We start from the raw sequence: 13,601 nt of genomic DNA on the forward strand, positions 1-13,601 counted from the left end.
AGGGAGAAATATGGGGAATCACTGTTTACAATGGGCACAGAGTTTCAGTTTTACAAATGAAGAGTTCTGGAAAAGGTTGATGGTTATGGTTGCACAACAGTGTGAATGTACTTAATTCCACTGGACTGCACATTTAAAAATACTTAAAATGGTAAATTTCATATTGTATAGGTTTTCCCATAATTAAAAACAAAACAAAAAACCTAAAGAAAGACCCTGGGATGAAGTAGTGGAAGGAAGCCTTCTTTACATAATCTCCCACGTCCCACCCATTATCAAATTAAAATGAAAAGGATGGAAGAATGGAGAGGAGAAAGAAAGGATGGTAGCTAATAAAAAGGGTAGACTGTTGGTTCTTCAGCAACAAATATACAGGATAGGCACTGCCCAAAGTTAGAAACTTCGAAAGTGACAGCCAAGAAAAGAAACAGCAGATTTTGAAAAGTAATGAAGCAGCCTTGCTTGGCAAGGCTCCTAACTTGAATTAACAATTCTCATTAATACCTCAATCTGGAGAGAAAAAAAATAAATTCATTATTTTATTTGACATATTATTTATATGACCAGAGGAAGATGCTACAGAGCTGTGGGAGAGAAAGAGTAAAACAGAGAAGTGAATTCCAGTACTTTTCAGAAGTGAAGATTCTAGAGCAGCACACTAAAGTTTTCTCCCAATGGAAACAATATATTCCCCAATTAAACGGAGCAGATTCTTTTTTTCTTGAGAGACAGACAGACACACACACACACACACACACACACACACAGAGGGATGGAGGGAAGGAGGGAGGGAGAGAACGTGTGTAAGCATGCAAGTGTTAGCAGGTGGGGTGGCAAAGGGAGAAAAGGAGACTCTCAAGCAGGCTCTGTGCCACCGTGAGATCATGACCTGAGCTGAAATCAAGAGTCGAACGCTTAACCAATTGAGCCACCCATGTGCCCTGAGCAGATCCTAATATGGTTGTGTATGGGCAGTAAGAATCAGAGGAGGAACTTTTATAGGAAGATGAAAAAAATATTAGAGCAAGCCAGTAAAAATTTAATATGCCAAGTCAGAGTTCATGAGTAATGTATCCAAGTCACCATGACCTACCTACCAGAGAGACAGAATGGAAATCCCTAGAGTTTATATTTTTTTGTAATCATAAAAGCAAGGCGAGCCAAGAAAAAAATCTCACATGGAGAATGAAGTCACCCATACAATGCAGGAACAAACAAAGTGTGGGCAGAGCTGTCAAGCATGATCAAGATGAAAAGTAGGTAAAACAAACAGGCAAACTCAAAGAGATGGGGAGGGAGGAGACGGAAGGCTAGATGGTCAAAGAACTCTTGTTTAGGGGCACCTGGGTCACTCAGTCAGTTAAAAGTCTGACTTTGGCTCAGGTCTTGATCTCATGATTTGTGAGTCTGAGCCCTGCATCAGGCTCTGTGCAGACAGCTTGGGAGCCTGGAGCCTGCTTCAGATTGTCTGTCTCTGTCTCCCTCCCTGTCCATGCTCTCCCTCTCTCAAAAATTAAAAAATTAAAAAAAAAAAAATAACCGAATGAATACAAAACATTCATCCAAAGTCTTCAAGATTTGTGAACACAATAAGGATTTTTAAGACAAAAAAAGATAAAAAGGGAATCTAAAAATTAAATACAAATTGATAATCATTTTTATTATACAATTAAGAAACACAAAGGAAGAGTCATAATTAAAAGAAAGACACAGAAGGCCGATAATTAGAGAATACAGATTTTAAAAAACACAAATGAAAGCAATTAGAGGACAATAAATAAAATTTGTATAAGATAATCCAACCTTAGGATAATTGGTGTCCCAAAATCACAAAAGAGCAGCAAAGAAGAAGACAGGAAAATAAGTACAATGGTTCTCTAGCACTCCAGCAACATAAGGATAGAGAAATAAAACCCAAAGTCACAGTCTTCAAAAACTGATAGCTAAGGAAAGATGCAAGAGTCTGAAGCAGAATGGAGCAGTCTTGAGTAGCAGGGTTCCTAACTTAGGTTTCTCTCATCAGAAACTACAGAGATGAAATCAACAAAACCCATGAAAAATAAGAAATATTCATAAATATATATCTTGACTCTCACAAAAGCAAGGCCTGAGAAAAGAACTATATGCAGGTAGTTTATTTGGGAGGTGACTCCTGAGGGCAGATTGAGAAGAGTGAGAAGGAAGGAGAAAAAGTTAAAGACTGCTGTCAAGGTCACTGCTACAGGCAATAAGGGCTGAATTTCCATAGCACCTCCCAAAAAGCACACACAGTATCTACCAAAATTGGCTATCCAAAAATAGGAAGCAGGAGTTTCCATTCCCCATTGATTGAGGGCTGCTTTTTTTTTCTTCATGTATATTTATTTTTAGGAGAGAGACAGAGTGCAAGCGTGCACAAGTGGGCAAGAGGCAGAGGGAAACAGAGGATCTGAAGCAGGCTCTGTGCTGACAGCAGAGAACCCAATGTGGGGGACTCGAACTCACAAACCACATGAGATTGTGACCTGTGCCGAAGTCAGACACTTAACTGACTGAGCCACCCAGGCTCCCGTGAGGGCTGTCTTTGAGGGTGTTAACTCTGCCACACTTGAGCTGGGCATAGGCTGGAACCAGGAGGCTATTAGACTAGATGAGGTGCTGTTAGAAATAAGTGATTGGAGGCAGATGTGAAACCAGTCACATAAGCGGCAGCTGGAGCCAAGCAAGGTGTGACCAAAGTGACAGGAGATAAGGCAGAATACTCAATAAAATGGACAATTTCCCTGAAATGAGGAGCTAAATCTAAACTGTGGTATATTACTACAATGACACCAAGCAGTAAAATGAAAGAACTAGACCTCTCCATGCATTATTACAGATATATCTTTTTTAAGAAATTGAGGCTAAGAAACAAAAAACCCAAGTTGCAGAAGGATGATTACAGTTTGATTACTGTGAGAAATGAGCCCACTGACCCAATCAAAGGAGGGATGGGGAGACTTGGAGCACAGTGATGTGAGGCTTGTAATCAATTTTCTTGCAAGAGCAGTGTCTGATGGACAGGCACACTTGGGGCAGTTACAGCAAACAATTTATCTTCTACCCTGGTTCCTCTTTGGTTGAGTACTACAGAGGTTACAGCCTTACCTGGAAGTCACCTATGCCCATGTAAGGCAAAAAGTAGTCTGACTGGAATAAATGTACATTTCTTGAGGTGATGCAGAGACGCCAGTTCTTTGGTGCATGCTCGTTGCAAAGCCCATAAAAAATAAGCCCATGAAATGGAGAGGGTTAAGAACAACCAGGAAGTGAAGTGTCCATGGGTTTGGGACTCCTCTGGGTGGGGGTGGGGGGGGGGGTGGCTGGTACATATTTCCAGTAGGTTGTAAACCTACTGTTAACTAGACAGAACAATTTTATTTGGTGTTTCTGAAAACGAATCATCTCATGTAATTCTCACAATTACCACTTACATTAAATGTAATAACTTGCAAAAATATACTATTTAGGGATACATCCATAGGTAGAAAGTGACATGCACAGATATAATAAACACAAAATCTTACATGTGAGGAAAGAGTTTTTGGCCAGGGATAGGTACCCAGAAGATTTAATAGTATTTGTAATAGTTTATTTTTTAAGTTGAGTGGTGGGTACCTATCAACTATATTTTTCTCCATGATGAAATATTTTATTAAAAAAAGAAAAACTGAATCTATAGATCAATATAAATTACTAGGTCAGGAAAGCATAATAGGGAAAATTCAACACTGAAAACACATTCTGCTTAAGTTACAAAACTTCAAAAATAAAGCACCCAATCAAGAAAACTCCAGGGATGAAATAAATGTACTGAACTTTGTAGTCATATTATCTAACCACAAAGACCATGATCTTTGTTAAAGTAAATAATTTAGTAATGATATTATACACAACTAGATTCACCCACAAGAGAAGTTGTAAACCGATATGTTTGTTTCACCTGCTCAGTTGTTTTTAATCTGAATTGCCAACATATGAAAATTCATGTTTTAAAATAACATTGGATTAAATTCAAAATCAGAACTAATGAATCTGATGTTATTGCTTTATTTCTAAAATGAAGATTTTTGATCTTATTTCTAAACATGCTAATTTTCTAATGATATAAACCTCCTCTATATATTTCTAGGGTTATTTTATTTGAGAAGTCAAAATTTCTTTAAAACAACAAATTAAAAAAAAAAAAAAAGGCACCATGAACCCTTCTGGAAGATCTGCTTACAACAAAATCCAGCCAATTAAGCCATACCTTGGTAAGAGGATTGGAAGGAAGCATCTTATCCAATTCAATGTAAAATGAATAGGAAGCAAGTTGTGCAGATATGGCTAATAGACAGTAAGTGCTACACACTTTGAGAAAGTTACCCAAACAAATTAGGAAAGGTAGAGGAAAGTTATACCAACCAGAAAAGTGCTAATGTCCTTATTTCTTAATGGCAAGGGTTGATACTATCTAAATTTGAAGCATCAAAAATTTTTAAAAAGACTCCGAATTGTAATGTTTTTCAAAATCTCTTTTCATAAAGTAGAGGACTCACTTAGGAAATATAGCAATAATTCTTTGAGTTACATTTTGGTTTCTTTTTCTTTAAGCACAAGCAAAACTGTTTAGTATTTTCAACTTAAAAACAGCATTTTGGTTACGGGGAATCATAATACTATTATGCAGTTCGTAGTTGGACATTTTCTATCACACAATTAAAAAAAACCCTCAAAAGCCCATTACAATACAGCCCAATTTTTGTAAAAAAGCATATATAGTCTTCCTTTTTTTCTGTGTGTATATCCTCCAAGGAATGTATCTAAAATAAAGTTCAACCAATGTTGATACTGATTACTTATGGAGGAGGTTTTCCTTTTAATTGTTTGCACCTTTTTGTATTGCTTAATTCTTTACAATGACCACACATTATTTTTGCAAAAATGAGATTTTTTTTCTTTACCAAAACACAACTTTACATAAAAGTACTGTTAAAAAGATTCCTTTTGGAAATGAAGCCATATGGTTCAGATATGTGGCTTTCTGGTTATCTAACTTCATGTGGGGCTAAAACTTTCACCTAGAATAATGGATAAAATTAGTTCCCCTTTATTTTTTAATTTTTTTTTGACTATTTATTTTTGAGAGACAGAGTGTGAGCAAGGGAGGGGCAGAGAGAGACAGAGAGGGAGAGAGACACACACACACACACACACACACACACACAGAATCAGAAGCAGGCTACAGGCTCTGAGCTGTCAGCGCAGAGCCTGATGCAGGGTCGAACCCACGAACCGTGAGATCATGACCCGAGCCGAAGTCGGACGCTTAAGCGACTGAGCCACACAGGCCCCCCAAAATTAGTTCCCCTCTATAAAGGCTCTGGGATTGTAGTGGTGTGAGGAGGGATTCAAAATACCCTAACCTCAGAATTCTGAGGACAGAATGTAATAATGATAAACATTTATTGAATGTATACAATGTACCAAACATAATCTAAACACTATGTACAATACTAAACACTGTTTGAATTCACTGAATCCTAATGACAAGACTATAAAGTAAATAATTTTCCAGATTTTACAGAAGGGGCAGAGAACTTACATACCTGTCAAAGGAGAGGGTAGATTTAAACCCATGTGTCTTCCATGGTCAATGTTCTTAATCATTATAACTATGGTTCCCACATTTTGTTGCACAGTCCACATTGGAATGACTCACAAATCTTTAGAACACACTGATCCCTGGCTCCCACAGCCAAATATGCTGGTATGACCTGGGGAACAGGATGTAAAAAGTTCTCTGGTCTATTCTAATATGCAGTAAAGTGTGGCAACCACACCGCACTATACCTTTAGGTTTCCTGGTCTTTCCGAGTTAGTAGTTATCAAGCCTGGAGGAACATCAGAATCACCTGATGATTTTTAGAACTTTAAGTCCCCCACCTCACCCCAGACCAATGGGCCTGGGCTTAAGTATTTTTTTAAAAAAATATTTATTTATTTTTCAGAGAGAGAGAGAGAGAGAGAGAGAGAGAGAGAGAGAGAGAGAGAGAGAGAGAGAGAGAGAGGTATAGAGTGAGTGGACAGAGGAAGTGAAGTGGGCTCGGCACTGACAGCAGAGAGCCTGCTGCAGGGCTCAAACCCAAGAACTGTGAGATCATGACTTAAGCCGCAGTCGGATGCTCAACCTACTGAGCCACCCAGGTGCCCTTGGGCTTAAGTAATTTATGCTTCTCAGGTGATTCCAGTCTATAAACTAGGCTTGAGAACTGCTGCTTAGGAAGGTACCAGCAGTCTCTCCTCACATTACCAATCAGTGCCAAGGCTAGTGAGTGTTTTTAATGAGAGGAACATCTTTCAAATGGGTGGGGCACAAAAAAAAAAAGAAAGAAAGAAAAATTAAGAAGCACTGTCAAGTGGTCGAATGTCAGAGAGCATGGTTTTTAATTCACCTACATTCCCATAAGTCTACAATTATTCAGGAAATCATAAGATTTTCTTTAACTGTCTCTGAACTTGGATTTAATGTTTTCTCTCATGAGAATGTTGCCTATGGGTTTCCTTATACATTTCCTTTCTTCTTTCCCCTTCAGATAAAGGTGTTTTCCTGGCATTGGGCTTTACCTAGGACTACCGCAGGTAAAACAAGGGCCTATTGATAATTACCTACTTGAGACCTCAGGATGATGAAAGAAAAAACTTATACAGAATAAAATATACTAAAAATTACTCAAGGAGGATAATAAGACCACAACAATAAAGCTCAAAATTTTAATAGAGAAATAAAATCCACAAAATATTAAACACATTCTTTGAGAAGTAAACTAAATAACCCAAATGAATAAGGAGAAAACCTGAGGTTGAAAGCAGGGAACATTTAAGAGAGTACCAAAAGTGAAAATCCACATATGCCAGATCTGGCTTGGGAACTTAAGATCAGATTCTAATGTGTAATATAATAATGGCCAATATGTATCGAGTGCCAACAACGTACCAGGTACAATTCTAAGTCTTAGATTTGGCAATATAGCATCAGAGATTTTAATATAATCTTTGACTACAAGGGTATCCAGTATGAGAAAGCACGTTAATTAAGGAGCTTGTGGGCGGTTCTCAACCATTCCTTTTCCCTCAGACACACAGGATTCCTACCCCCAGTACCCAAGTACTGAACACAAAGCCAAAAAAAAAAAAAAAAAAAAATTCCTATCATTCTGGTTCTAGACAGTTTCTAAATTCAATTAGAAATTAAATTTACCAGATTCAAGATCGAAATCTCTGATAATTTCATAAAAACTCTAATTTTGCTAATGAAAAAGAGATCCTTATGCTTTAGCATACAGGTAGCAGGACTGATATTTCTTAGGAAAATTAGCTCTGCATTTTTATCCATGTAACAGTCTATAGGCCACGAGTCTCAAAATTCTTAAAATGTTATCAATCACTCTTCCAGATCTTAAATTACTTAAACTGTGTCAATTACCCCTGGTTATTCCTTACTTCTGACTCTCAAATACAACCAGGCCAGGTATGTACATTTGCCAGCAGGAGCCAATGCACAAGCATGCCCATATTTGTACAGACTTTCTTCAGGTACAGGTCTGGATTAACTGACTCAAACTGGCAGCAAACCTGGTAACAACTGAAACTTCAGGGTACAGAAGAGAACTTTCCAAAAGATCGGGAAGGCAAGTTATTACCGACTATCTATAATGAAAGAAATTTAGCACAACTCTTGAATAACTTGTAGTTTTAAGCAGAATGGAACGCTGGCGGGCCCGTTAGAAGTACGTGTTAGGAGAGAAATACACATCTAAACAATTCAGTCATTCAGCAAAATGTTAATAACTGGTGAATCTGGATAAAGAGTATATGGAGTTTTTTGCACTATTATCATAACTTTTCTTTAATTTTGACATTCAGAATTAAAAGTAAAAAAAAAAAAAAGAACCAGCTGGATTTACTTTAAACTTAACGTCAAAACCTAAGTGAAAAGAGAAAGGGAAACAAATCTATACTCTGCCATTATGTTTCTGAGACAGATATAGTACTGACAATTTTACACAGGCTATTTTATAGAATATAAAGAACTAGAGCTTTCAGTCAAAAAGCTGGGTTTGTAGTTCAACTCCACAATTTCGCTGCTCTGTAACTTTATTCTTTTATCTTCCAGAGTTTCAGTGTCCTCCTCTATAAAATGGAGATGATACAAATAGGATGACTGAAAAGATTAAAAGATCACAATATCAAGTACTGTACACTTTGTGTGCATACCACAGTCCTAAGTGATGGGAGACAAAATCTTCTAGGTTTTCTCTGTGTCTTGTAAACTTCTAGGTTTCTCTGTGTCTTGTAAACATGGCATAAAATCTTTTCAAAGATATATGTACAGCAAACAGATCTGTAACACAGAGTGTCCCACTGCAGAGCAAAGGGGAACATGCCTACTGCCCATTCTAAAAGTCTCGGGGCTCCTCTCCTATGTAACACGGCACACTACCTGTGCAGGTATCATCTGACCTTCCTCACATTGCCCTGTGGAAGAAGAGGTGTCTGGGGAACCGATACAAGCAAATGTTGATACTCTGACCACTACCATTGCTGTGAATAATAAAATCCTTTTTTCACCAAGGGATCTCATGTTTTCTGCCACCATCAATGAACTGTGGTAAAATAGGGTAAAATCCCAAACCCTTCACAGTTCTTGACACTATACACCTTCCGTTAACATTTATGTCCTTAGATCTTATCAACAGCCCCATAAAGTTCAGCAAAAACACTGCATGGTACAAGTGAGATATTTCACAAATGGCAGTTATTATTGTCTTCATCATCATTAATCTTTGCAACAATCCTGTAAACTTGGAATCAATACCATCATTTTATAAGTTAATTAACCTGCCAAGAGTAAGTCAGTCACACAAATGGAAGGACTACAATTTTAATCCCTTCCAGTTTTACCATGTTATCTCACAGCTTTGAAATTATGAACTCATTTGGTGAAGCTGCAAACCTTATATTACATCACCAACAGCTACTTACTCTTTAAATATTTATTAAACATCTTCTGTTTTAGGCACTTTGTTGGTGCTAGGGAAATAGTGAATCAAACATGCTGTCTTCATGAAGCTTATAGAAAAAGCATACACCAAAACAAGTAAAACAACTAATTCCCTAAGAATAATTAATTAGCTAATGAAATAATTATTAACTCTTGCAAGTGTTATGATGGAAGCAAACAAGGGTCTGAGACAGAGAGCAACTGGAAGACACACTTTTCAAACTATAGGTTGTCGGTTGGGAATCAATCCCAAGCAGGACTTTCTGAAAAATGCAGTATAGAAAAGAATGCACACACTTTATAAGGTAAGTATTGTTTTGTGAAACTCTGATCTTGCACAATAAAATCATTTCCTTTAGGCACAGGGAATAATCTACGCAATGATAACGGAAAGGCCTTGCTTTGTTAGAAAAACAACTGTGTGGCTAGAATCCTATAGAAAGGAAGAATAGAGTGGTATGAACTGAGGTTGGAAAGAAAGATGTTATGATTCCGGTAGAGTTTAAGCAACACAGTTTTAATTAGGTAAGTGATGTGATTTGATTTACATTTGAGAAGTCACTTTTCTTGGTATAAGGAGGATGGATTTGAGGGACAGCAAGTGTGGAAACAGACCTATCAGAATGTTGTTGTAAGTAGCTTGATTTGGGAAGGGAAGGACAATAGGGATATAAGAGTGGGTGGATTCAAGATATTATTTTGAAGGCAGAGTCCAAAGGACTTGCAGAAGTGAGGCTGTAAGAGGCATACTCTAAATTTCAGTCATATGCAAATCTTGTAGTTCCAAGAATATACCATACTCTCCATGTGTCTGTTGTCTACACACATGATGTTCTTGGAATTTCCTACCACTCTCCAAGTTCTCACCCTATTGACTTGGTACACTCCTACCCATCCTCCTTTCAGGACTGAGCCCCAACATTACTTTTCCACAAAGCATTCCCAGACATTTGGAAGCTGTCTTCTCCATATTCCCTTAGCACTTCACACATGCTTTTAATACACTGGTTACAGACTACAATTAGCTGTTATACATGTGTTTCACCAAATTAGTCTGGAGCCATGCCAGGGCAGAAATCATATTCTATGCACTTTCAGCCTTGGGAATGATGATAGTGCTTAGAAAAATGTAGATTCATTAATCAAAATTTGCTGAATGAACGTGCCATTTCCTGTAATACATTCCTTCATTCCTAAACTGTCAAAGGACCCTCATTCATAAAGATATGTATTGCACATATTTTTATTTAATCCTTCAGATCATCCTTCAATGACTCCATATTTGAAGAAATATGTATTTGCTTAGTTTATGCTGCCATACGAATCTATGAGATTCTGTTTAATGATCAGATTGTGCTTCTTGTCTTCATAAAAGAACTACCACAGTATATAGTAAAGGGCTGATTTTGAAATTAGATCTCTGTTCAAAAACCAACTCTTCAATTTATTAACTATGTGGACTGGCTATGGGTAGGTTTTTAATCTCTCTGTATCTGTTTGTTGAACTGTATATGGTTAATACTTCTATGTCATAGGGTCATCATGGGGCTTGAATGTGAACACAAAGTAATTAGCACAAATACACATTCAATACGTATCAGTTTCTGCTTCTCCAACTTGCCTTCTTTACAAGGAAGAATACAGCCTTTGCAAAACTAAACACAAAAGGTTTCTGGTCATGGCACTACTGTGACCACTGAGAACGGAAATCATCTTACAGCCCCACCCCCCTCCACCCGCCCCCAAACACAACTTGGCCACTGAGGTCCAAAACTACCTACCCTGAATATAGGCTACTGTCTACATTAGAATGACTTTATTCTTTGTCTTCATTAGCATAACTTTTTACTATTCTAGGAGACTCTTGCCCAAATAGCTTGATTATTCATTACAGGAACTTCTTGAAAAAAACGATCAATTCTTCAGGAGAAAGCACCAATAGTTTATGCCCTAAGACTCCTTGCACTCCTTTCCTTCTATCAATCTTAAAATTGTTAAATCAGTGTCCAATCCTAATCAAGCATCTATCTCCTCCACTCCTTTGCCCTCTCACCCTCTGCCACTGAAAGACCAGCCTTAAACCATACTTCAAATTCTCAAGAAAAATCTGGTGCTGCTTTCCTTCCCAGGCACTAACAAAAACTCTGCTGAGGTGTTCTTTCTTATCCCAGTAAGTCATAAACTCAGATTTGTCCTATCAGAAGGATAGGTGGTGTCTGAGAAACCAGCATTGGACAGGGCAGTACATTTACAAGTATGAAGGAAAGGCAAAGGAATTTTCCCACAAAAGTCCAGAAATACTATAAAAATGAACTAAGGGAAATTACGTATCAGGCAAAATACGTCCACTATTACGTCCATTAATAAAAAGGAAATTGATTTGTCAAGACAATAGGAAGTTGCGTTGCAAAATTCCAAAACGGGACGATGAGTTTTAAAAATTATTTTTGATGAAATTTAATGAACTGTTTTATTCCTTATTACAGAGCTGTTCACATATAGGACTCCGAATCAAAAACAGCACCTCACGTTATCTTTGGAGTTACCAAAAGTAATGCTAGGACAAGCGGCCAAAGTGACTGTAAGACAAATGATCAGTTTTTAAATTAGATCCTTTCGAATAAAAATTCAGATGCATTATCCATTTCACTAAGTGTAAGCAACACTAATTTCTAAAAGGTCTAATCACGGCCCAGTGACTTTCCACTCGGGTAAAGCATACAAGGCTGTGGGGTAGAATGGAGTGAGGGAAGCAATTTGTGCTTTCCAAGGTTTACTTTTCACCCTGAGAAACCTATTTGGGCTGCATGGCCGACCCTGAACCGGGTTGGCCTCCGCAACTCGAGCAGTTCCAGAGAGGAAAGAGAAGACGGCAGAAACGGGGTATCCGTGGAATCCACCCTCTCTCTGAGGGATGACCCGCAGCGGTGAAGGGGCTGCGGGGTGGGGGTTCCGCTAGGGCCCTCCTTCTACCAATATTCGGGTCCGTACCTGACAGGCGATGGACCTGCGGAAGCCACACGCCATGGCCACCTCCAAGAAGCACGCCCCAGCTGCCTGGCCCGGATCCTCGCCCCTCCCTTCTCTGAACGCCCCGCCTACGCGCGCCGGAAGCCCGCCCTGCAGGATTCTGCCAGCCAATCAAGAAGCCGCGTGGCCGGCCACTAACCTCTGCCCTGCCGCCGCGAGGGAGCGCGGGAAATCCCGAGTGCTGCTGGAATCCCGCGGGCCGGTGGGACCATGGCCACTTCTTCGGTGTCCAAGGTACGTGGGGAGGGCGGGGGCGGCGGACGCCCACTAGACACAGCGGTCGCTGCATTCCCATTTGAAGAAGGCATACAGCAGAGGTTACGTAGGCTTCGATGTACCGGCTGGAGCGGAGGGAGTGGCAGGCTGAGCTGAGGCGTCCCTGCTCCAAGTGCAGTTGAGGTCAACTTTGCTTGGGCAGCGAAAACACCGATCTGCCTTAGTATTGTGGCTGGGAGGATTTTGTAAGCTTTGGTTTGTGGAGGTCGAATTCCCCGAGGATGTGCCCCAGTCTTCTTTACTTTTTTTCTTTCTCAGAAATATTTGTTATGCGCCAAGCACTCCGTTAGGTACCGAGATAGAGTGTAAACAAAATAGACTCAATGCCTTCACTCAGGAAAAATATTAAACACAGATAAACTGATGATAACAAATTGTGATAAGTTAGCAAATTGCCCAGGGTCAGAGAAGGCCTTTTGGAGAAAGTGACATTTTAGCTGAGCCCTGAAAAATAAGTAGAAGTTAGGCAAAGGATTGGGGGCAGGGAGACTTAACAGCAAAGAGAATGACATGTTCTTTGGCCCAGAAGATAGAAATAAAGTGATCTATTTAAGGAATGGAAAAATCAGTATAATCAGGAGGTAGCGTTATGAAAAATGAGAATAAAAAAGTAGTGTAGGTGTGTATGTGTGTCAGAGGAGATCATATAGACCTTGTATGGGCTGCCTCAATGGTCAGGGATTGCAAGAAAACATGATAATGTGGTTGGTAAGAAGATAAACCCTAGAGTTCCATTGTCTAATATAATAGCCAGTAGCCACAATAGCCAGTGGTTATTTCAGTTTTAATTAGAATACAGTAAAATTAAATAAAATTAGAAATACATTTCTTCAGTCTCACTAGCTACATTTCAAGTGTTCAGTAACCACATGTGGTGGTGACTCCCATTTTAGTGCAGAGACATGATATTTCTCCTTCCTTACTAAAAATCCTGTTGTACAGCACTGTTCTATACCCAAGTAAAGTAAGACCTTTAGTAATGAGTTCACCCAGAAGCCCCTGAAGTTAAGCTGTGATAAAGTCGAGAATGTAGGTGAAAACACTGCAAATACATTTCTCCCTATGTTAAAACAGTAGATTAGAAGGCTTTACCATGGGTCTTATTTTTAATTTTGATTAAAATGAAGCTAGAATTATGAGAAGGAGTGCCTTTAGAGACTATATCAAAGGGGTACTTTAAGCCCTTAACTTCAGAGCTTAAGTTTACAGAAGATTGACTGTGATGCCTGGT

At 38.9% G+C, this 13,601-nt stretch overlaps 2 protein-coding genes across 5 annotated transcripts in view; one reads left to right on the forward strand and one right to left on the reverse strand.

Moving 5' to 3' along the window:
• The window catches only part of RARS2 (arginyl-tRNA synthetase 2, mitochondrial), a 64,042-nt gene extending 51,909 nt beyond the window's left edge, over positions 1 to 12,133 (reverse strand). The window contains exon 1 of the mRNA XM_007076916.2: positions 12,056 to 12,133. Within this exon, the coding sequence (XP_007076978.1) occupies positions 12,056 to 12,091 (36 nt within the window). The 5' untranslated portion in view covers positions 12,092 to 12,133. The remainder of the gene's footprint in view (positions 1 to 12,055) is intronic.
• Positions 12,134 to 12,252: 119 nt separating this feature from the next.
• The window catches only part of ORC3 (origin recognition complex subunit 3), a 61,803-nt gene continuing 60,454 nt past the window's right edge, over positions 12,253 to 13,601 (forward strand). For all 4 annotated transcript variants that reach the window (XM_007076920.3, XM_007076918.3, XM_007076919.3 and 1 more), the window contains exon 1: positions 12,253 to 12,328. In XM_007076920.3, the coding sequence (XP_007076982.1) occupies positions 12,305 to 12,328 (24 nt within the window). In that variant the 5' untranslated portion in view covers positions 12,253 to 12,304. The remainder of the gene's footprint in view (positions 12,329 to 13,601) is intronic.

Source organism: Panthera tigris, chromosome B2 (genome assembly GCF_018350195.1).
Source record: "Panthera tigris isolate Pti1 chromosome B2, P.tigris_Pti1_mat1.1, whole genome shotgun sequence".
In the NCBI taxonomy this organism is placed as follows: domain Eukaryota; kingdom Metazoa; phylum Chordata; class Mammalia; order Carnivora; family Felidae; genus Panthera; species Panthera tigris.